Raw genomic sequence first — 24,934 nt, forward strand, 5'->3', positions numbered from 1 at the left:
GTAATGTTAGCCGCATCAGTCAGAGTGAAAAATTCCTTTATACTTTGAGCTTAATCCGAATTAATTAGTTGCGATCTGATTTATAGCCTTAAATTGATTTTATAACTTTATTGTGTCTTTATGGCTCCAGGATTATAATAATGCTTTCAGAATGGTTACAAGGAAATTGTGCATTGTTATTATCACAAATTTATTGAAAATCATACATTTTACCATTTTACATAGTGTCTCTAAGAATAAAACCACTTAACATAACTAAACAGTATAAACTGGTCATAACTACAGTGGCTCCTCCACTCGTGGTGGTCGTAGTTTCATCTGTATTTGTAGTTGTGCTTGAAGCAGAGACGTCTGTACTTGAGGTAGCTGACTCTTCTTCTTCAGTATCTTCACTGAGTCCAAAGTATCCGTACAGAGAAGATTTGTGAGTTCAATCAGTTCTTGATTGCTCCTAAAAGTACTTATAGCTGTGCTGGCCGCTGTCACAATCACGGTTGGCAAGTCCTCAGTGCTCGAAATGAAGTCTTCAAGCTGCAAATTAGAGAATTCGATATTGTCATTTTCTGTGCAATTGAGGTTAGACCTTTTCAATTTGGTCTTCCCTGGTGAACACTGATCCTAAGCCTGAGATGATGCTGTCTACGTTAGTCAATCCAGATGAGTTGTATCTGGAATGTAAATGAGTGTCGGTTTGTGTTTTGTTTAGTTTGTGATTGGTCCAATTTTTTGACCAACATACTTATCGATTATAGCCTGATAGTTCTCGATAAAGTAGTCCAGAACTAAGTCCACTCCCAATTCATTGGCACTGTAGACTGTTGAGAAGGTTGAGGTGTACAAAGATGAAGTAATCACAGTGTCATTGTCCAGAACTTTAGCTAGGAAACTGTTTGGACAGATTAACTGGTTGTTGGACTGTATAATTTGACAAACTCACGATCTCAATACAGTGGTATTAGTAGAACAGCCTAGTGCAGACCAGATGGTGGAGGAATCCGTCGACACTGACTCGTTTTGGTACTGCTCGTACAAGAACTCCCAATCGCTAACTGGATCGTCGCTGTGTCTGATAGCGTTGCAGTAAATTATGGACCTGGTATTGATGTTTGGCCTGAAAAAACTTTTATACTGATTGGTTCGGACAAAAAATTGTACACAACCTTTCGTAAGTTGATTTGTAAGTTGAGAACACCTCTTTAGCTCCTGCAATACAGGTCGGACTACCATACTTGCAGGCATAGTTGTTGATCAGAACCTGGTTAGTGGTGAAAATATGAGCTGATTCATTAACCGTAGTCAAAGGAACCGATACTGCAACTTTCTCCACTAGTTCAAGGAAGTGTGCCTAAAATTGTTGTAGTATTTGCTTAAAACACAGTACAGTTTGCAGTATAAGTTAGTTGGTTAATGCAGTATTAACCAACTAACAACAACAATTTGACTTACCGTCAGGGCGGCACCTAAAGCAGAAACACTGCCAGTTTTACTGAGTAAATTGTTGAATAACGTGATAGCCGGATACCAGACAAAGTAAGATTCCTCTTCAACTAAAAACTCAGTGTTGGTTAGCACTTGGCCTAAAGTGATGTAACCAGCTCTAGCTAGCCTGTCTGAGTCCTGGACGATTTGAGCCCTGTTTAGGACATGAATACCACTGAAGTTTTCTGCCTTCAAAGCGGTTGCCAAGTTGTTCCAGAGGGTGGTATCGTAATTGACTCGATAGAATCCTAAATTGACAATAATAAGTCTGAATAAGTATAATAGGTTGGAAAAGTAAAGAAAGTTTAATAAAATTGCACTCTCTCAGGTGACAACTTTATTATGTCTGTATAGGGCTGCAGAGGTTGTTGTGAATCTTACTCACCAGTCTCCTGGTTGTTGACCACAATCCAATTGCTGGAACTAAAGTCCTCCACTACAAAGTTATCTTCTGGGGTAATCCAACCTCTTGGTGTGGTAATTTCGTTGGTATTGTCCAAATCAGAGGTCGAGTAGCTGATTGGAATGTACCACGTGTTTCCTGAAGTGTCTGTTCCGCTGCTCAAAAATCGTTGCTAGACAAACATTTAGTAGATTTTTGAACAGAAGTTTGTTATAAAGCTGGTACCTGAGCCATGACAATGTTAGTACTATTTAAGGTCACGTTCACCACCGGATAACCGCTGGTTTCTATCCAATTTTCCATCACTTCACTTAAAGTGACGTTTGTTGGAAGGATGGAGATTTCGTTCTCGCTTACCGCTTCCAAGGCTTCCCACAGATCTGAGGGTTCTACTGGTTGGTAGGCACTAAAATTTGTTGTTTGTGTTAGGTAGTGTGTGATTGGTCAAAAAAAGCAGTAAGCAAGCAAATTGTTGCAGTAAGCAGCAAGTTGTTTTGAACTCACTTATCAGTTAGATACTTGTTGATGCCTTCTTGGAACACTTCACGTTCTAGAATATGTTCTGCCATTCTAAGAACCGCAGCACCTTTATAATACGAGTACGAATTGAATTTTGCAGAAATTTCGCTTGGAGTTGAGGCATTAGACCTCAAGGCAGGCACGTCATCGCCGGAATCAGTGGTCATGATTGAATGAATAACTCTGACCAGAAGCATTTTTTCCATTTCGAATTCAGGCTCAGTCTGCAATCCGATCAGGCCAATCACTACAGTAAAATTAAATACAGGCACCAACTCACCGCATCAGAAATGTAGTACTCGAACAGAGTGGCAAATCCCTCGTTCAGGAAAGTTTCGGACCACCATTTGCACGTCACCAGGTTACCAAACCATTGATGTGCCAGCTCGTGGGCCACTACCTCCAGAATGCCTTGCAAGTCCGAATTGGTTTGCACGGTATTGTCGAAAAGCAATCCAGACTCGCTGTATAATACCAAGCCCCAGTTCTCCATAGCTCCAGATTTTCCAGATACAGCCACCTCATCCAGCTTGGACAAACTTTGAGTGTAATTAACTCCGGTATAAGAGTTCAAACTATCAATCACTATTGGTGTTATAGCGATAGTGTAATTTCTCATGTATTCTTTGTCAGGTCTTGAACAAATGCGGTATGTGTACAGGTCCGAACCTAAACAAGTTTGTTGGTTTAGTTAGGATTAAGTGTAATGGTGTCTGGTCATACCTTCTAAGGGTGCCTCACTGCATGTATATTTGGCTATGGTAAAGGCCACCAAGTATGTGGGCATCGGAGGACTCACTCCAAATTGCGTGGTCGTCAAACCAGTTGTGCTTCAGATACACAAATTAGACTTATATTCTATTTAAGTCAAGTTAACTTACCTATCCTCGGTGCTGTTAACTTCAGGTGTGTTGGCCAAAGCCAGAAATTCCGAAGGATAAGTCAAATTGTAAGCAAATGTGGACTTGTATCCAGGCTCGTCAAAACAAGGGAAAGCATATCTGGCATAAGTACTTTCAAATTGTGTAGCCAGCAAATATTGGACGACATCATCAGAATCGGTGTACGAAGCTCTGTACAGACCATCTGAAAATTAGCAAAAAAATAAAGAATATTGCAAAAAAAAGCATAAATGACAAACTTACTTCCACTGCTGGTGTATAAAGTGCCTTCGAAATCAATTTGCAATACATACGTTTCTCCTACAATCAGCTGGCTAGCGAATTCCAAGTTAAAATGTTGGTAGTACTGTTAACGCTGTAACTGTCGCTGTCCAGTGGGTCACTATCATTCAACTGAACAGTCACTAAAGTAATATAATCATAAGCTGCGTGTAACTTCACTTCTGAAGTGTTAACTGTAACCTAAAATTTGAGAGAAGTAGAAGGAATTTTTGCAAAAATCCAGTCTACTTTTAATGGTGTGTAAATCGTTTATGGTTTGTGATTTGGTAAAAAAAAGCAGCAAGCTGAAAGCTGCTTTTTTGACCAATCACAACCTACGAACAATGCTGGGAATTAGTGTTAACTTACCTGAAAAGTAATTTCCACATATCCTGTATAATTAGTAGAACTACCTGATAATGCTTCAGTTGGAATAACTAAATCAATATCGTAATGATCAACGTTATAATTTGGTGGTAATCTATAAGGGTCGTCTTGAGCTGACACTGTACAGAACAAGCCCAATATAAGGGTCAAAATTGTAGTTTGCATGATTCCTGATTGGGAAAAACTAGTTAAGAAGGGATTTTTAGGTAAAAAATTGTTGAATTTACCCCTTAATCAGCCAGCACTACTAAACATCCAATGAATAATCGATCATTTTTATACAGCAATTGGCAATCTAATCTTTGGAATTAAACATTTAAGAAGATGTAAGCTATGTCAGAACGGTGGTTCTCATTAATCTGCCTATATAAAACGGAATAATCTCCCAATATTACATGATTTTGTTCATTTGAATTAGTTTTTTGCAAGTTTCATTGTTAATTGGGTGGGCTGGGTTTTGTGAGTTTCAAAAAATCTAAAAATGCTCTCTTTAAGTCCTAGTGTTTTCACATATTCAGACTAATCCAAAATAATCTCCTAACGATTGATTTGTCAACTTTATTGTGGGGTATTTGTCAGAGATTTATAATTATTACTAAACGTTTCTAGAACTTAATTACTTAATATAAAATTACTCAAAGCAATTACAATCAAATAAATAATCCTCTGGAGGTTACAATAACAAAATTACTGCTTGAGGTGTCTATGGTTTCTTCTGTGGTTGTGGTTGTGGCCTGGCTTGTAGTAACGCTCGAAGTCGATGTGGTGGTCGTGGTTGTAGTTGTGGTTGTGGTTGTGGTTGTCGTTGTGGTTACTGTGGTTACGTCATCGTCACTAAGCCCGAAATAACTGTACAGGGAAGTTTTGTGGGTCTCAATCAGCTCTTGATTACTTCTGAAAGTGCTTATAGCTGTTGTGGCAGCTGTAACGATTGCGCTGGGCAAGTCCTCGGTGGTGTTAACAAAGTTTTGCAGCTGTAAATCATTATTTAAAACTTTTCCGGTTTGAAGTAAAATCTATGTCACTTACTTTGACTATTTGATCTTCTCTCGTAAACACTGAACCTAAGCTTGAAATGATGCTGTTTACGTTAGTCAGTCCGGATGAGTTGTATCTGTAGCATTGTATAGTGTTATAAACTGTTGTAAGGAGAGCTATTAACTTACTTGTCGATGATCGCTTGGTAGTTCTCGATGAAAAAGTCCAGGACAAAGTCTACGCCCACTTCGTTAGCGTTGTAGATTGTCGAAAAAGTTGATGCGTACAAGGATGAAGTGATCACAGTGTCGTTGTCCAAAACTTTGGACAGGAAACTATAGAAATAATTGGTTTTAAAGTCAAATATTAGTTTTGCAAATGTTGCTAATAAAAGTAAGTGGCTAAGATTTTCAAAATAATATAGGGAAGGTATAGGAAGGACACTTTTTGAGACACTTTGTATACATATAAGTTTATGGATAGCTAATAAAATGGGGTTTCCAAAAATATTGCAATATTGGTTTGTGAGTGGGACTAGAGGGTTTTAAAGTTGACACATTTCATTGGTATGAATGTGTTTTTCTGGACATATTAATGCAAACCTCATCAGTTGCACCAGCACTTGCTAGACTAGTTAATAGCTCTATTAGGCTATTTACTTGCCCACTAAACCACTATTACAATTCATGTTGGAAAACGATCATTTTAAAAGGAAATATAATTAGACTTGTGTTTGTTTTGGCACTTTCAGAGCAAAGTTGCTTTTACTGAAAAAAGGGATACTAAAATTGGCTTATCTTTACTATTCTAGCCTGATTGTAGCAAGCATCACTATGATCAAAAAACAGACTTACGATTTTAATACAGTGGTATTGGTAGAACAACCTAATGCAGACCAGATTGTGGATGAATCTGTTGATACAGACTCGTTTTGGTACTGCTCATACAAGAACTCCCAATCACTGACTGGGTCATCGCTGTGTCGGATAGCATTGCAGTAAATTATGGACCTCGTATTGATGTTTGGCCTGAAAAAACCTTAATACTGATTTGCTCGAACAAAAAATTGTATACAACCTTTCGTAAGTTGATTTGTAAGTTGAAAACACCTCTTTAGCTCCTGCGATACAAGTTGGACTACCATACTTGCAGGCATAGTTGTTGATCAAAATTTGGTTAATGGTGAAAACGTGAGCTGTTTCATTGACAGTAGTCAAAGGAACCGATACTGCAACTTTCTCCACTAGTTCCAGGAAGTGTGCCTGAAATTGCCATTTATTTTATTTTTACGTGAATTGCAATATTGTGATTTACGCAAATGCTGCACATTAGACAACTAACTACAACAGTTTGACTTACGGTCAAGGCGGCACCCAAGCAGAAACACTGCCAGTTTTACTAAGTAAATTGTTGAAGAAAGTGATAGCCGGATACCAGACAAAGTAAGATTCCTCTTCAACTAAAAACTCAGTGTTGGTTAGCACTTGGCCTATAGTGATGTAACCAGCTCTAGCTAGTCTGTCTGAGTCCTGAACAATTTGAGCCCTATTTAGGACATGAATACCACTGAAGTTGTCTGCCTTCAAAGCTGTTGCCAAGTTGTTCCAAAGGGTTGTGTCGTAGTTTACTCGATAAAACCCTGGAAAAGACACTTTAATCGTTAAGTCATCTAATAAGAGTTATTTGAAGTTTAGTAGGTTTTCTGGCTAGTTGGTAGTGACATCTTTTAACTGCGAAAATATGTAAAAAACATCAACGAAAACCACTCACCAGTTTCCTGGTTGTTTACCACAATCCAATTACTAGAATACCCCGTTAGAACAAAGTCATCATCTGGAGTGATCCAGCCTCTCGGAGTAGTAATTTCGTTGTTATTGTCCAGGTCAGCGGTCGAGTAGGTAATCGGAATGTACCACGTGTTTCCTGAACTATCCGTTCCGCTGCTCAAAAACCGTTGCTACAACGAGATGTTAAGAATTTCTTTTATACTCAGCAAGTAATATATTCACTTGAGTCATGGTAATGGTAGTACCATTTAATGTTACATTAACCACCGGATACCCGCTAGTTTCGATCCAATTATACATAACTTCACTTAAATTGGTGTTGATTGGTAGTATTGAGATTTGATTTCCGCTTACTGCTTCCAATGCTTCCCATAAGTCTTCCGGCTCTGCCGATTGGTAAGAACTGGAGATTGGGTCATTAACAAACTGACTGCATTAATACAACCAGTACTCACTTATCAGTCAAGTACTTGTTGATCCCTTCTTTAAAAACGTCTCGGCCTAAAATATGTTCTGCCATTCTCAGTACTGCAGCACCTTATAATAAGAGTAAGAACTAAACTTTGCAGAAATCTCGCTCGTGGTTGAGGCGTTAGACCTCAAAGCAGGAACGCTCGAACCAGAATCGGTTGTCATAATTGAATGAATAATTCTAACCAAAAGCATTTTTTCCATTTGGAATTCAGGTTGGGCCTGAAACTTCCCAGTTTACTGAGGAGTGAAACGATTATTTCTGAACTCACAGCATCAGCGATGTAGTACTCAAATAAAGTGGCAAAACCCTCGTTGAGGAAGATCTCCGACCACCATTTGCACGTCACCAGATTACCGAACCATTGATGGGCCAGTTCGTGCGCAATTACAGCCAGTATGCTTTGTAGATTAGTGTTGGTCTGTACAGTGTTGTCGAAGAGCAAGCCCGATTCACTGTAGAGCACCAAACCCCAGTTTCCATGGCTCCGGACTTTCCAGATACAGCCACCTGATCCAGTTTGCTCAAACTTTGAGTGTAATTGATCCCGGTGTAGGAATTCAAATTATCAATGACCAAAGGTGTTACCATCAAAGTGTAATTTCTCATGTATTCCTTGTCTGGTCTTGAACAGACTCGGTGAACGTACACATCAGAACCTTTAATGACAAAATTGTTCTTTTAATCATCTGGAAAAAACTGGAAAATGGTTTACCTTCTAAGGCTCCTTCGGAACAGGTGTATTTTGCTATAGTGAAGGCCACAAGGTATACAGGCATTCGAGGAGTCACATCAAACTGGGTTGTGGTTAAGTTTGTTGTTCTGACAAAAAATGTGCACTCAGAACTTACGAAGTAAAAATTCAACAATCAACTCACTCATCTGTAGTGCTGTTCAGTTCGGGTGTGTTCGTTAAAGCCAAAAATTCCGAAGGATAAGTCAAATTGTAAGCAAATGTGGACTTGTATCCAGGCTCATCAAAACAAGGAAAAGCATATCTAGCGGAAGTACTTTCGAATTGAGTGGCTAGCAAGTATTGCACTACCCCATCAGAATCTGTATAGGAAGCTCTGTACATCCCACCTTAGGATTTTGGAAAATTACTAACAAAATCCAACCAAGTTGTGCAACAAAACTAACTTGAACCGGTGAGCAATCTGCCCGCAAAATCAAATTTCAAAACGTGAGACTCCCCAGCTATGAGTTCGCTAGAAAAATTTAATGTCAGGATGTTGGTAGTACTGTTAACGCTGTAATTGTCCAAAGGATCATCGTCGTCCAGCTGAATCGTTAATAACGTAAGGTAGTTGGCAGATGCGTGTAGTTTCACCTCTGTAGTGTTAACTGTTACCTTTGTAATAACATTATTATCAAAAAAATGTTATTTTAACGTTAAACTTACTTCAAAAGTAATCTCCACATATCCAGTATAGTTAGTAGAACCACCTGAAAGCGCTTCAGTAGGTATAACCAAATCAATATCGTAATGATCCACTATGTAGTTTGGTGGTAACCTGTAAGGATCGTCCTGACCGAAGACATTACAGGACAACCCCAGTATAAGTGCAATTAAAATTACCATGGTTCTTGCTTTAAAATATAAAATAATTATTGGAATAGGTGCAGAATAATCGAAACTTACCGATTCTGCATAGAAACTAAATTAAAAAATTATGTAAAAGGTTTTTATAGAATTATTAAACTTCGTTATCTTTAATCTTTGAAATCCTGAAATAGGGGGGTCTCAGAGAAATTGGTCCATAACAATATTATTACTACTTGCGGTAATCCACATTTACAGAACTAATCAATGTGTTTTATTAAAATATTTATCACAAAATTTGTAATTAACAATATCAGAAATTGTAGTTTTATTTTGATAAATTGAAAGACGTGGCAACACTGCTTCTAAAGCGATCACGTGACCAACAGTTCTTTCACCGTTACAGAAAATGGCTTATTTAATAATTGTTGCAGTTGTCTTAACAAACATTCAGTTTTTAATTTAATCCTCATAAATTGCTGAACGAATTGTTATGTTACGTTAACTTTATTCATTTGCAACGTTGCCTGATTTCTGACTACGGTTTGTGCTAATTAAAATCCTGAGTTCAATAATTGAACGTCATAATTTTTTTATAGCTTGACAATTATTAATAACACTACAATTTAAGTTTATGATGAATATTCAGGTTCAATTTATGATTGCTAGTATTGGCAATAAATGAGACATAAATAACAGTTTTAATCCTCAATAAATAATTGTGATTTGTATCGATTACCAGCGGTTCGAGTGAAAATTTATAACAATAGTAATCTCATGGTAATCTCACTGTCTTGTTATTGTGTAATAATTAATTCAGAAACTAAGTTTAAGAAATCTTTATTATTTTAGAACTTCACTTAGTTATGTACATTTCAGCTTAATGGTAACAAAAAATGTTTAAGTCTAATTCACAAAAATCAGTCACGTGACTATTTCCAGTTGATGTCATATTAAAAGTGTATTTATCATTGACATTTAAAAGTATGGAGGATACTAAAACAGGCAAAGTTTTTTTGCCTGTACTAGCTCCAACTTCCCACGATTGTCGATATAATTATTGCTGATCCATACTTTTCATATATCAATGGTATACAGGGTGGTCCAGTTTTAAATGTCAATAATTCACCATTCGATAGCCCATCAAAAAATAAGTTCACATACATTATGTCATTTTCCTGAAAAATGCTTCCCAAGGAAAATACAGTCCATAAATGTTCAGTTTAAAAAATCAGTTTCTTGTCATAACTGTCAGACTGCTGGAGCAATATTTTAATCAAATTTGGAACAAATATATGTGCAATTAATACTCATTATGTGATGTTAATGACGTTTGTCGAAACTGTCCAGTGATGTAAATACAGAAAGATGGTTTCCATTTTTCTGATTTGAAACTTCGTTTACGAGATAATTGAGTTATTACGTTCAAAACAAACCCAACCCCAGTTTTCTTGAAAACAGTGAAGATTCACTTAAGAAGCTTAAAAAACGTCTTTGTAGATAGTTTTCATAGTTTTCAGACGAATTGAAAGACTTTAGTTTTGAAAATTGACTTAGAAACCAGTAAATTTACTTTGAAACGGTGAAAATTGACTTGAGAGGCTTAAAAATTGTCTTTGTAACCAGTTTTCACAATTTCAGACAAATTGAAAGACTTTAGCCTTGACAATTGACTTGGAAACTGTGAAAGTTGATTGTAGAGGCTTAAAAACTGTCTTTGTAGTCAGTCGTTATAGTTTTCAGATAAGTTGAAACACTTTAGAAGTGAAAATTGACTTGTAGCCATGAAAAACTACTTATCTAGAACTTTTGACTACAAATTCACACATTTCAACCTTGAAAATTGACTTGGACACCAAAAAGTGACTCTGTACCAATGAAAAGTGAGTGTTTTCTTACTTTGCTTTTTATTTTCTTAGAATTCTGGACTACTTTAGGGCTTTAAAACTGCTTTCAGCTTGGAAAATCAAGTACCTATTAGGGTTATCTTCACCAAGTTTTTGACATAGCAGACTTAAAAAATTATTTTAACATTTTCCATAGGCTTAAACATGCCATTTCACACTTTGTCAGTATTAAATTGACTTCTAGATGCTTCACTGTGATTTAAGACTGAAAAACCGAATTTTAAACTATTTTTTATAGTAAAAGTTATGTTTCAGACTCTTCATTGATGAAAATAAACAATTTTGGCATTAAATGCTACGATATTAGTCCAAAATGTTTAATTAAATAAAAAAAAGTTTGAATTGAATAATTAGTTTTACACTACCTATAGTCAAAAAAATTGAACGCCATTAAACATTAGTCCAAAAATCCTGTTTTTTGACTATTGACTAATATTCAGTGTCAAAAATTAACTCGTATACCTCACAGATGACCAGATTTGAATACTTTTGAACTATTTTAAAGTAAAAAACACAATAACCCAATTAGACATTTTTGTCAATTTTGAATAACATCACAGACAAAAGCTAATATATAATTTTGGAGGTTTGTGTCTTCCTTAGGAAGCGATCTTCAGGAAAATGACATAATGCATGTCAACTTATTTTTTGATGGGCGATCGATTGGTGAATTATTGACATTTAAAACTGGACCACCCTGTATACATATACAAACAACTTAAATCAAGTATAAATCACTGAAATAACTCCGAGTAGTGTCACTGGACCTAAAAGGTAAATTGCACTCCCGGAGCTATCAGTAGTTGTGGTTGCATCCGTGGTAGTGGTGGTGTCGTCGTCCTCAATTCCAAAATGTTCATTAAGGCTACTGCTATAAGTGCTAACCCAGTCCAGGTTACTGCGGGCTGTCGATATGGCTGAACTTGCCGCTTCTAGTACAGTTTGGTCCACGATGGTACTGTTGAAGTTGATCAGCTGAAAATTGCTGTTGTTACTTCCGAACATACTGATTTGGTATTGTGGAATACCTTAGTAAGTTGCTCCGAAGTGGTCAGTTTGGCTGCGATTCCTTTCAAAATTGTCCCCACCGAGTTCATGCTAGTGTACCTGGTTACACAGAAAAATAATCAAAGTTAAAAAAAAAATCTTTTTCTAAATCACCTCGTTGAAATAGCGTCGTAATTGTCAATAAAAAAGTCAAGTGCTACATCTACTCCGGTACTGCTTCCAGAGTACACCGCCGAAAACACTGCCGCATAGTCTTGTGACCTCACGCCACTGTCATCTGTTAAAGTTTTGTTCAAGTACCTGCAAAGAAATCACAATTTGACAGTTTTCACGTGACTGGACTAAGTGAAAAACGTACTGATCCAACACAGTTTTGTTGCTAGGACAACCTAAAGCAGACAGTATGGTAACTTGTTCGGTTGACAAAGTGGTATTCTCAAAAGCGCTCCATAAAAAGTCCCAATCGGACGCCAGGTCCGAACTGTATTTCAAACCGTAGCAATATACGATGGTCCTTAAATTTTTATCAGGCCTGCAAACTTTCACTGTTAAACATCACAAAAAAATAAAATTGGGTTGGTATACCTGGTTGATGTGTTCTTATACTCGGCAAACAGTTGCACAGATGCGTTGGTGCAGGTGGTACTATTAAGTTTGCAAGCCCAAGTTTGGGCTAGTACTTGATTTAAGGTGTAAATATGATCAGTGGCGTTGGTGGAGTTGATTGGTACTGACGCTAGTACTGTACTCGTCAAGTTCAATAACAACTCGCCTATAGCCGTACCCAATTCAGTGTCGATACCGATACGAGCCAGTAAATAGTCAAACCCACTGAAAGCGGGGTACCAAACGTGATACGAAGTTTCATTGGACAGAAATTCGATTAAACTAAACAGCCTATGATAGGTTATGTAACCTCCTCTAGCTAGGGTAAAGGCGTCGTTGACTAGTTGAGCTCTGTTGACGTCCGGAATAGAGGAAAAGTTTGATTGTTGCAAAGCGGCTTCAATGTTTTCCCATAATGATTCGTCGTAGTTTACGCGGTAGTAACCTAAAAATAACGATTAATTTTGTGTTGATTTTATTTATTAGAAGTTTTTATTTGTTTCAGTGATATCAGAACAACGCAGGAACAGGGAATAGCAACGACTCCAAAGAATTATGTACAGCTATTAGTCAGAAGTCAACCAATGAAAACCGACATATGAACAGGTGAAGTAATTTGACAGTTGGTTAAACGTTAATCTACAGTTCAGTTAAATTCCGTGACAGTAGAGATTAGGACAATTAGGTGACGGTTGGTTTACACAGTTTAATTTTGAGGATTTAAATTGGGCAAAAATGTTATGGTCACGTGACTTGTCGCCATTTTGCGAGTTTTTCAAAGAAATTTAAAAGCAGTGATTTGCTGCCATTTTAAGGAGTGTTTATACAGGGTGGTCCAGTTTTAAATGTCAATAATCCACTATCCGATAGTACCATAAAAAAATAAGTTGACATACACTATATCATTTTGCTGCAAAATGCTTCCTAAGGAAGATACAGTCCTCCAAAATTTAGTTTAAAAAATCGCGTTTTTGCTGTAACTGTCAGACCGTTGAAGCAATTTTTATCAAATTTTGAACAAGTACTTAAGAAATGAATGCTCATTATGTGATTTGAATGACGTTTCGTCAAACTTGTTAAGTGGCGTAGATACAGAGAGATTAATTTTCTCACTCTATTTTCTACAATGACTGGATATTTCACAAAAAATTTCACCAAAAACAGTTTTTTAGAAAGAGAGATGATGTATCTGCTGTAAAATTTTGATTCAAAATTCCGACGATTTTTTTTACGATATAACCGAGTTATTGCGTTTTCAGACCCAAGAAGAGAGGGATATCCGGGCAACAAAAAATTGTAAAATTTCATTTTATAAAAATAAATCAGCAAGAAGTGGATTCTCCTTCAAAAAATAAGTTGACCTGTTTTTTGACCTTTTGGTACAAGGACTTGAAACTGATGCTCATTACTGGGTGTTAAAGCCATCTACAAAAAACCCTTCATTATATTCATTTATCATCCCTTTGAACAAAGTCCAGAGGTAAAAAAATTAATGTAGCTCAAAATAAGTGAACGAATTCTCTTGTATCTCCACACGGACAGCTTAGACCAAAGTTACTTTCGTCCAGTAATGAGTATCAGCTTTATAAGTACTTGAACCAAAGTTGATATAAATTGCTTCTACGGTTTCAAAATTATGACAAACAAACACGATTTTTGAAGCTGAACTTTGAAAAACTGTATCTTCCTGGTAACGAGTTCTTTTAAAAAATTACAAGATGCGTATTTGCTTATTTTTTGAACGACGAACCACTCACAGTTCATTGATCATAAAATAAACTATCCAATTTTTTCCAGCCCAGATATCAGTTTTTTTTTTAGGTTTTAAAACGTAATACCGCAATTATCTCGTAGACGAATTTTCAAATTAGAATGTAATGCCTGCTTTATACCTCTCAATTAACAATTAAACTAAACTTTCATTTAAACTAAAATTAATTTATCAAAGCTGAAAGTGAACTTACAAGCGAGCCCATTTATACTTTCAATTTACACTAAACTAAAATTAATTTTAAATTAAAGTTAAACCAACTTTATTAAAGTTCGGCTTAATTCGTTTAAATTCGTTGACTTTCGGAACTATCACTGTCATACTTGTCATCACTCATGATGTAAATTGCTGTCTTCTATTGCGATACGTAGTCTATTAGACTTGAATCGTCTATTTCCATAATTGAATTTTTTACCGAAAAAGTGGTTTAAGAACAAATTTTTTAAATTATTTTAATAAAAATTTTCTTTATCCACAAAACACGCGTAATGACGATGACAATAGAAACGTCAACGTGAAACATCAACGTCGAACGTCCAGTAAGTCAAAACAGTCATTTATTTTTCTAATTATTAATTTGTAGTATAAACCTAAACAAGATTTCTTAGTTTAAATATTAATTTTAGTGGAAATTTAAATTTAATTTAATTCTTAAATGGGAGGTATAAAGCAGGCATTACAAGAATTACTTCATTTTCCAAATTGAAATTTAAAAATTAATGTCATTTTCGAAAAATGTCCAGTGACAGTAGAAAATAAGGCGGGAAATCAAAATCATTTCCTTGTATCTACGCAACTGACTAATTTCGATAAACGTCATTAACATCACATAATGAGTATTAATTTCAATAGTGCTTGTTCCAAATTTGATTAAAATTGCTCCAACGGTCTGACAGTTATGACCAAAAAACTTTTTTAAACTGAAATTTGGGAGACATTTTTTTTTTATGAGCTATCGAATGGTGAATTGTTGACATTGAAAACTGGACCACCCTGTATATATTGGTCAATATTTCTATTTTTTAAGATCACATGACTTTTTCCGTTTGTTTGCGGGATTTCTGAATTTTCCAAAAATTCAACATTTCAAAACCATTCCCAAACAGATGTTTGATGACGCAAATGCTGCACACGATCTGACAGACTGACACGTTGTAAGTCCAACCAAATGCTGAATATTTATGGTAAATTAATGGAATTACAACTGGTAATATTTCGTAGTAACTAGTAACGCCAACTACCTGTTTCATAATTGTTGACAATTATCCAGGACGCGTTAGAAGTCAAATTTAGTTCCAGACTACCATTGGGAGTAAGCCAAGCACTGGGCGTGGTGTTGAGGAAGGTCGAAGCATTGTCATTGGATGTGGTGTACGTAATGGGAATGTACCAGGACACATTGGTGTCTGTCGAGTTACTCAGAACGAATCTTTGCTGAAATTAATTTATTAGGAAATCTGAATAGCATTTTTTGGGAAATTTATTATACTTGAGACAAAACCAATTGGGTACCATTCAAGGTCACATTAACCAGAGGATACCCCGGAGATTCGGTCCAGCTGTACATAACGTCCAGCAGAGTGGTATTAACTGGTAGATTGGTTGCGTTTTCGCTTAATACCTCCCATAAATCGTCTGGTTCAGCACCAGAATGGTTGCTATATAGTTTAGGAACAGTGTGAAACAAACATCATTACATAATAATATCACCTACTATTTGTTGAGATAAACATTGAGTGCCTGTTTCCATACATCTTCCCCTAAGACGTGTTCCACCATTCTCAAAACGCTGCCGCCCTTATCATAGGAAATCGTACTAAAACGGGCAGAAATTTCACTTTGAGTGGTGGCGTTGGTGTGCAAAGTTTCAGTGGACGAAGTGTCGGCATCAAAGGCGTAGTGCACCGTTTTGGTCACAAACTGTTTGTCAAACTCGATTTCTGGATAGTTCTGGAAACCAACGTTATATACGCCAAACTTAACCGGATACTTTTGGTACCTCGTGCGACGCCATGTATTCAAAAAAGGTGGCAAAACCTTCGTTGAGGAAGATCTCGGACCACCATTTGCATGTTACCAAGTTACCGAACCATTGATGGGTCAGCTCGTGGGTTACCACCCCTATTATGTACTGTCTGTAGGAGTTGGAGGTTTCGTTGTCATCGTATAGTAAAGCTCGTTCCCTGTAAATGTGTTCAAGTATTTGATGTGGTCTAGAAAGGATGTTTTATACTACCTGTAGGTGATTAGTCCCCAGTTTTCCATAGCACCCGCAGAAAAATCAGGAATGGCAACTTGATCTAACTTTTCCATTTCAGAGCTGTAATTAATATTCAAGTAGCTGTTTAAGGCGTCAATAGATAAGGGAGCCACTTCCAAAGCCAGTTCTCTGGTGCTGGCAGTGTCATTTTGTGAACAAACCTGCAATTTGTATGTAACACCTGTCCCTCCTTTTTATTTTGTTTGACTTACTGAATTGTTGTAAGCTCCTTCGATAAGGCTTCCGGACGTACAAGTAAAGTTGGACACGATGAAAGCCACCAGATATGTGGACATGATTGGGGTGGTGTTGAAAACTGTAGTTACAGTAGAATTCACACTGCAAATTGCTTAAGTATAGTCAAACCTAAACTATTTCTAGGTACATACGTGGTTTGGTTTTGCACTGCCATATTTCCTAAAGCACTGTAGCCTACCGGGTAGGACAAAGAAATATTAAAGGTGGCCTTGTAACCTGGTTCATCAAAGCACGGGAAGGCCCTCCTCGCATACGTGGACTCCATTTGGGTGGTAGCCAAATAGTACGTAGTATTGGTAGTAGTGTCCTCGTAGCTGCTTTTATAAAACCCATACATGTCGCTGGTACTTAAGGAACCATCTGGGAAACGCATTGTAAAAACTATTTAAAACAAACTAAAATCACTTACTAAATTCCAAGTTCAAGATGTAAGTTTGGTTAGCGGTCAAATTACCACTTAAAGTAACCGTTAAAATTTCAGTAGTATTATCTATAGACCACTCTGTAACGTTGAAAGTTTCAGTTGAATTTGAATTCGCTAGGGTTGAAGCAGTTATGTTGATGTAGTCTGGACTGGCGTGGAGCACTACCTCGCTAGCCGCTGCTGACGTGGTGAAAGTTATATTCACTGTCCCTATGTAGTCTTTAGCTGTTTCGTTTGTGAAAACATCTTCTCCAAGTTGAAGCCATACGTCGTAGTGGCTAGGTGTGTAGATGGTTGACAATCTGTAGCTCGCCGCTATAGTGAGTGACGAAATTAGCAGAAGCAAGATGGTTCCTTTAGGGCCCATAATTCTATATAAAAAGTTTTACAACGCTGTAAAGTCTACATGTGCAGTTTCAGTGATTGGTCAAGAAAAAAAAGCTAAAGCGAATACATCTAAAACTATCATGATTTTCTACTGCCTCTAATGACTATAAAAGTGATAGTATAATTATTCAAACATAATTTCCTCTGACGCCATCCAAGATAATTTTACTTTGTACGGTAGTAAACTGGCCAAGGACAACTTAAAATATTTAAAAGTCACTTAACTGTTTTATTGAACTATGGACCAAAATTTCTAACGTAAACGCAGCCAATTTGATTACAAAACTGAGTAAATATTAATATTTTTAGGAGTTGCTGTGTTAATGAACTCATTCACAACAGCGAAGAATAACTAGGTTTACTCCAGTTTTTACCGGTAAGTTAATTAGACTACTTAAATACAGTTGGAGGGTTAAATACTAATAACTAAACTAACACTTGGCTAATCAATTTTTTTGGTTCCAGTTGGCTGGTTAATTAAATTAGGCCTATATTTACCTTATAAAGATAACTTACACGCCCGAACGGTTTACAACACAAAATTAATATGGAAAAAAAAACCTTCTAGGTTTATCAGATCGACTTTTTGATACCTGATTTGTAAGGACTACTAATCCTTTTCACCTAATTTTAAAAGGAATTAGCTGGATTAGTTTAGTGATTAACTAAGTGACTTTAACGAACACAAAATGATGGTTCTTTACAAGGTTTCTTGATGCATTCCTGAATATAATCGCACTGAAAGTACGCTAACACTAATAACGTATGCAAATAGTGTAAACTTAAAGTAGTTTGTGTTGTAAATAATGTGCAATAGAGAGAATGTTAGAAAGAGAAAATTTGAGTTATTTTCTTTGATGAGCAATTTGTTTTCAATTTTGTCAAAAATTTAAAAGTAATCGGGGTTAATTTTGTCATTTTAAATACCTATAATAAATCATATATGATCTGTTGAGAGTAATAAGGGTCGAGTGTTTTATGTTTTGTCAGTGATTGATTGGTTACATTAAGTTAATCCTCAACACTAAAACAAACCGTAAAACTGATATTTTTTTGGATGAGATTGAATTTGGAAAAAAAAAATGGACCACACATTTATACTCTTTGGGCTGTACTTTTGTACTTAATTCACTTACTGAGTGAAATAACAAGTATTCATGAATTGTAAACATACTCACAATTATTTTACCACTCACAGTATCGTAAACAACTAGGTTGACCTGAAATCGGCATCTGCTCTCTTATAGTATCATATTTTTTTGCTTTTTATCTAATCTTGCTTTAACAGCACTGATTTTAACATTAGTATTATATCCCTGTCATAAATTTGCTTTCGAGATTAGGCTATATTCTCGCTAATTTTACAGCCCTTTTATAAATAATTGCCTTGTGACTGTGTCGGTTTAGTCATACATTTCAGGGTGGATTGTTTCCATATAATAATTTTTTTCTTGACAAATGGTGAAGGTTTTCCTAATTAGCTTATTAAGACGTAGTCTGTATTAAAGGAAATTTAGCGTGGAACTGAAAAAACAAACCGCTTACCTATTATAATCAGCAATTAAATATAATTTTTTTCAAAACTTAACATTAAAGGATTGTAAAATCACAATTCTCTTAAGGCTACAAAGAAAGAGACGGCCAAAAGTCCTATAGAAAGTACGGATGTGGGTGGTACACCATCAGTAGTAGTGGGTGGATCGGTGGTTGTTGGTGCGGGCGTCGTAGAGGTTGTGGTTGTGGTTGTAGGGGTGGTGGTTGTGGTTGTTGTCGTTGTGGTTGTGGTTGTTGTCGTTGTGGTTGTGGTCGTAGTGGTTGTATCCGGTTCGTTGGGATCAATGTCGAAAATGTCGTGGAGTTCATCTATGTGCTCACTAATCCAGGCAATGTTAGTTTCGGCGGTCACCAGGGCGGCGGTGGCAGCGCTGTGGAAGTCGTCCGCCAACTCTCCAGTTTCCAAGAATTCTCTCAACTAAAATCATATTAAATTATCCAACTAGTTTGTTGCAAGCAGAAGTAAACTCACCGATTCCACATGTTCATCAGTGGTGAATCGTTGTACTAAACCGTTGATCATGTTGGTGAGGGCGTTCAAACTTTGGTATCTACAAAGATTCGTCAATTTTTACTTCCGAGGGAAAAAAATGTTTAAAAGTTACCTGTCGTTGATAACGTTGTGGTTTTCTTGCAAAAACTTGAAAGCTACATCGATTCCTACTGTGCTACCGGTGTAAACCGCAGTGAATACAGAAAGGGCGTCTTGGGGTCTGATTCCGGATGATTCATTCAACGATTGGTGCAAATAACTGGAAACAAAAGCTTTCTTCTTTAACAGTCATATATAACTTGCTTTTAAATTTAATTTAGATTCAGAAAATGTAATTGGCTGTGTTTAATTTAAGGGTCCAGATATTGTAGAAACTCAATTTAAAAGTCCAAGTCCATGTGTGCAACATTTGCGTGAATCGCAGCACTGTTGGTAGACTTTCTTTGACCAATCACCAACTACCGCTGTGCTTAAATTTACGCAAATGCCACATTAGTGGACTTCCCATCAAACGTAAATAACAACAAATGGTTACCATATAACATTAGTTATAACAAACATTTTCATTTCTCCACTATTTTAAATATTTTTAGTTTTTCTTCAAAAAGTCAATACCTGTGTTTAATAATGGTAACGTTTTTACAGATCAGCTGAGCAGTTTTGGAAGCATGTAAGAATTGTTTGACTCTTTTAACGATCAAACTAAGTGTTTAAGTTTAGATCCCAAAATAATAATTCGTCATTAACAATCACCTTATCGAAATAATTAAACCATCAAATTAGCAGAAAGCGACCGAAAAACGTTCATAATCGTTTTGCTAGAAAACAAAGTTAATCACTAAAACCGATCATATTCTCGTTACAACTTTATCTATATTGTTATTATCCTCCTATAAAATTAAGATCTTTATACTTACTTCCAGAGAATCTCTTCATTTTGAATGCATCCCAAAGATGAAAGAATTCTCACTCTTTCGCTAGCAATTTCCGTTGTTCCGTAGGAATCCCACAAGTAATGCCAATCTTCGGTACTGTTACCGTAACGGAGGGCATTACAGTACACAATCGTACGTAAATTTTGGGTCGGTCTGTTACATACAAATTAGCTGTGATAAATAATGTTACGAGCGTATATAAAATGGGTCCTGACCTGATTCCCGAAATTCTGAACTCTCCGAAACGTTCCCGGGCAAAATTGACGCAATTAGTGAGCCCTAATCTGCAAGCCAAAGTCAGAATGTCTACCTGTTTTAAGGTGTAGGCGTGATCGGGCCTGTTCAAACTAGTCCAAGGCACGCTGGCGTAGATGTTTGCTAAAAGGTCTAGAATGTGGCTCTAAAACAACGTTAATATAGTTTTGAGAATATTTTATACAGTTAGTGAACTCACCCCAATAGCTCTTCCTAAACGGGTACCTTCGCCCACTCTGGTCAGCAAGAAATTGAAACCGCTTATAGCAGGGAACCAAGCGTGGTGGGACACGTCGTTCTTCAAAAAGTCCACAATCCCGAATACCCTAGTGTAATTGATTCGATTGGCTCTGGCCAAGTGGAAAGCGTCGTCTACTATTGCGGCTCTGTTTACCTCGGGGATACCAGAAAAGTTGGTTGCCTCTAAAGCGCCGATCAGACGATCGTAGGCGTTGTTATAGTTTACTCTGTAGAATCCTGTCAATTTGAATTCAAAAAACATCTAATAATCACGTGGAAGTGTTGATATTCACCTGTCACTTGATTATTCAGTACTACCCAGCTGGCTATTTGATTGTTAACTACCAAAGGAATTTCGACGAAACCTATAGGTAGTAACCAGTCTTTAGTCGTGGTATTCTCGAAATCAGGTTGGAAACTTGTAGTATAAGTGATGGGCACATACCATCTAGATTGAGTGTCATTACCATTCAACAAGAATCTTCCCTATAACATTTATGATGTAAACGGTTGGTTGGGGACTTAAAATGCGCTTACCTCTTGTCTGACAACCACCGAGTAGATTACCCAGGTGACCTCCAAAATAGGGTATCCAGGGTCCTCGACCCAGTTGCGCATCACTGTGCTCAAATTCGTGTCCAGTGGTAGTCGGGATCGGTCTTCCAATTGCCAGTCCAGTATGTTCCACAAGTCATCGGGTAAGGTGTTTTGGTAGGCACTGAAAGAGAGAAAGTGGTAATCCGGTAAACGTCAAGAGTTTGGTTACTTACTAAGTGGCGAGGTAGGTTTCAAGACCGGCGAAGAAGGTTTCACGTCCCAAGAAATGTTCCACCATACGGAAAACGCTACCTCCTAAAATTAGAAGTTTTAGAACAAAAAGAATATTCCACTGGAAGTGCACATGCCTTTGAAGTAGGAAACTCTACCAAACCTGGCCAATACTTGCCCATCACTATTCGCTGGATATTGAAGGGGTTGGGCCGTATCCACTGAATCGGTTTCCAGCATAGGCAAAACCACCCTAACTACGTATTGTTTGTCCAATTCCCAATCTGGGTAAACCTGTAAGGAACAACAATTTAAAAAAATAAATAAAATACCCCAAAGGAAACAGCAACCAACCTCATGAGTGGCAAAGTACTGAAAGTAGTTGGCAAAACCTTCATTCAAAAAAGTCTCCGCCCACCATTCCATAGTCACTAAGTTACCAAACCATTGATGGGCATATTCGTGGGACACAATAGTAGCTACATTCTGTTGGTCTTCGTTGGTGGATTCTACGTCATCCCACAACAAGAACTGTTCTCTGTAAGTGACCAATCCCCAGTTTTCCATGGCACCAGCTGCAAAATCAGGAATAGCCACCTGGTCCATTTTGGGAAAACCAAGAGAACCGTACCTAAAACAGTAATTTTCAAAAAAAAAAAACCTAATTTTATTATGGAGTAGTTTACGTCAAGTTAGGGAATAAGTTCTTAAATACTCTCATGATGGAAACCCCTACGTCCAAGCCGAGATCTCTTTGATCTACAGTTGCAGACCTGGAGCAAACTTGATAAGGCACGGCGTTGAGTTCGATGTTTTCACCTTGAGAACAGGTAAAGTCAGAGACAATAAAGGCCACCAAGTATGTGGACATTATCCCAGTAGGGGCAAAGTAACTTGTAACTAGGTTCCTGTAAGAAAAAAACTTTTTAGGAAAATGATCAACAGTATATAAAAAAAAAAACTTGCGGATCATCATAGATTATATCGGAGGTGTCGTGTTCTTCACCAGGCATATTAGACAAGGCATTTAAACCAATAGGATAGGTCAAGTAAACCTCGAAGGTAGCCTTAAACGCGGGCTCATCAAATGAAGGAAAAACTCTTCTAGCAAAGGTGGGTTGGAATTGAGTGGTGGCCAAGTACTTGACAACACCATTTTCATCCGTGTAACTGCTCTTGTAGAACCCGTACATGTCTGCAGTACTTAGCCTGAAACCAGAAACTTTTAGAAATGCGTCTCGTAATGCCTCAGTCACCTACTTGCTGGTATAAGTGATAAACAGCTGAGCACTGGACTGTGACACCGTTCCTGAGTCCAAACCCAAAGTGACGATGTCAGTACTTTCATCCACAGTAATGTTGGTGATTTCATCACTGTTATAGAACACCGAGGTGATGTCGATGTAGTCAGCAGAGGCTTGAAGTTGGATTTCGTCTATGCCGGGTTCAGTGGCGTAGAGGGTGATCACCACGTAGCCTTCGTATTGGTCAGAGCTGGCAGTGAAAGTGGATTCGGAGAGGTTCAAGTGAACAATGTAGGAAATGGGTTGGACGGTGGTTGGTAATCTGTAGGCGTTTGTTTTTATTGTGAGCAGCGCCAAAAGGGCTACCAGTGGCAGTATTAAGACCTAAAATATAATCAATTTTAAGTAAAAAAAAACACTATTTAAGCCTTATTAGGGGCAAATTAATTAATAAACACTTAAAGCACACTTTACTATTTATCAATGTTTGAAAATCCTACATTAAGCGGATAAAGTAATAAATTATCAAAATTTTATTTTAACGATTATCTGTCAGTTTAATTTTATTGATTTATTGATTTAATTCGTTAGTTTTAGGTATATTATCGATACTTAAGTTGATATAAAATAAGTTCTGGACATCATTCGTAAGACAAAAAATATTAAAAATATCAGGAATCTTTTTAAAAATTTAGTCAAAAGCAGGCTTTATACAGGTATAGAAATTTATATAGGAGTCCTACGATAAGGAAGACAAAAATGTGGTAAATGACACGTGTGTCAAAACATAGGACAAAGTGTCCAATGTCATTGTCAACAGTTAGTCAAGTAACCGATCCTAAAAATCAAATTTTTTACTAATCACAAACTACGAACATAGCAGACTTATGGTTACTTAACTTTGACCCATCCTGTATAATAAATAACATTTAAAGAAGATTTTTTTAATCCATTTTTGGGCGCGTGTCCTTAGCAACATAATAATTATCTCATAACTCTATCACCATCCAATTTAATCGATGTTGAATTATCAATGGTCGTAAATGTCCCTTAACAATTATACACGCTAATCCTTTGAAATGATCATCATTACAAAAGTGGATTATCTTTAATAGTTGATATATTATCTTAAATATTGTTTTCCGTAGACTTTCTACAGGGTGATTTTAGTTGACGAGTTTTAGTAAACTGTCAATTAGTGCCATTGTGACTTGTATATTATACCGAAGCAGTATTGCCAAATCAATAACGGAGATAGTTTCAAAAAGCAAAAAAAACTTGATGTCAACCAAACAATTGTCCTTAATAGTACCTTTTTAGTTTTAATAGAAAATTACAGTTTACTTGATTTTATTAAAAATGGTGAGATTTTTGTTAATCAATTCCACAGAGTAGATCATCAGATAGGCTCATTAGGGAGGCTGTAGGGCTTGATAACCAAAGAACAAAACCTTCATTCCAGTTTAGTCAACTGGATTCCAGAAATGATAGTTGTTGTGCAACATCTGATGACATCTGTAGGTACTCAGCTCTATAGAAACTACAAATGGCGTTCCCAAATTTGGGAACAGCCCCTTAATGCCCTGGTAAACACCGATCTGATTGGTTAAAAATGATGCGGCATTAATGGGGTTGTTCCTAGATTTGGGAACGCCATTTGTACTTTCTAACTCATAGAGTTGAGTCACCAGATGTTGAAGAACCACTACTTGATTTATTTTAAATGTTAATTTACAAGTTACCATTTCATCAAGACCTTAAGGTTCATTTATATTAAAAACTAAACTGTCAAATAGACAGAGAGTAATATAAACTAATTTTGGGTTCTCTTACCTTCATTTTGATCTTAAATTAACACCGTCACTGAGAATATTTGCGAAGGATCGGACAACTTTTATAAACTTTTTATCTTATCGAAACGAACCGAAAGACATGATACAGTGTCTGAATTACGACCCTTAAGGAGATCAATTAAGCCAGATTAAGGCGCGTAATTTTATTGTGATCCCTTTTAGATGTATTTTGCTAATTTTAAGCCGCGCTAGTGTCATCTTCGGGGGCCATAAAAGTCTAATCGGTTATGGGATTAAAAC

At 36.8% G+C, this 24,934-nt stretch overlaps 1 protein-coding gene and 2 pseudogenes across 3 annotated transcripts; all 3 read right to left on the reverse strand.

Moving 5' to 3' along the window:
- Nucleotides 1–166: 166 nt before the first annotated feature.
- LOC145733017 (aminopeptidase N-like) lies at nt 167–4,174 on the reverse strand (annotated as a pseudogene). The gene is made up of 14 exons (XR_014179107.1): nt 3,934–4,174; nt 3,547–3,765; nt 3,283–3,487; nt 3,125–3,231; nt 2,682–3,070; nt 2,387–2,625; nt 2,108–2,288; nt 1,865–2,054; nt 1,447–1,727; nt 1,161–1,345; nt 938–1,111; nt 740–886; nt 584–668; nt 167–531 (listed from the first exon to the last, which is right to left on the reverse strand). The product of XR_014179107.1 is annotated as an aminopeptidase N-like (transcript).
- Nucleotides 4,175–4,489: 315 nt separating this feature from the next.
- Nucleotides 4,490–8,835, reverse strand: LOC145733018 (aminopeptidase N-like; annotated as a pseudogene). Its single transcript, XR_014179108.1, has 14 exons — nt 8,591–8,835; nt 8,329–8,539; nt 8,067–8,271; nt 7,904–8,010; nt 7,460–7,847; nt 7,172–7,409; nt 6,939–7,119; nt 6,700–6,886; nt 6,289–6,568; nt 6,007–6,191; nt 5,784–5,957; nt 5,118–5,264; nt 4,981–5,065; nt 4,490–4,925 (listed from the first exon to the last, which is right to left on the reverse strand). The product of XR_014179108.1 is annotated as an aminopeptidase N-like (transcript).
- A 720-nt stretch (nt 8,836–9,555) lies between these two features.
- On the reverse strand, nt 9,556–24,814 carry LOC145732824 (putative aminopeptidase-2). Its single transcript, XM_081985335.1, has 28 exons — nt 24,675–24,814; nt 22,858–23,225; nt 22,564–22,806; nt 22,284–22,505; nt 21,952–22,228; nt 21,735–21,891; nt 21,600–21,681; nt 21,367–21,547; nt 21,123–21,315; nt 20,789–21,066; nt 20,550–20,734; nt 20,317–20,487; nt 19,512–19,658; nt 19,379–19,457; nt 18,963–19,324; nt 16,951–17,336; nt 16,673–16,901; nt 16,496–16,622; nt 16,260–16,444; nt 16,023–16,206; nt 15,738–15,973; nt 15,513–15,681; nt 15,265–15,457; nt 12,232–12,697; nt 12,005–12,178; nt 11,800–11,946; nt 11,667–11,745; nt 9,556–11,613 (listed from the first exon to the last, which is right to left on the reverse strand). Exons 1-28 carry the CDS (start codon nt 24,678–24,680, stop codon nt 11,362–11,364), a joined length of 5,778 nt encoding a protein of 1,925 aa, XP_081841461.1. The 5' UTR covers nt 24,681–24,814; the 3' UTR covers nt 9,556–11,361.
- Between the last annotated feature and the right edge of the window lie 120 nt (nt 24,815–24,934).

The sequence above is a fragment of the Ips typographus genome, linkage group LG8 (assembly GCF_016097725.1).
Source record: "Ips typographus isolate SLU linkage group LG8, UJ_Ityp_2.0, whole genome shotgun sequence".
In the NCBI taxonomy this organism is placed as follows: domain Eukaryota; kingdom Metazoa; phylum Arthropoda; class Insecta; order Coleoptera; family Curculionidae; genus Ips; species Ips typographus.

Excerpts from the sequence above, each read along its gene's own strand:
- LOC145732824 (XM_081985335.1), bottom strand. Across the intron at positions 16,902-16,950 it reads CATCTTGAACTTGGAATTTA|ATGGTTCCTTAAGTACCAGC; the intron begins GTAAGTGATTTT and ends TGCGTTTCCCAG. Across the intron at positions 11,746-11,799 it reads TACGACGCTATTTCAACGAG|GTACACTAGCATGAACTCGG; the intron begins GTGATTTAGAAA and ends CTGTGTAACCAG.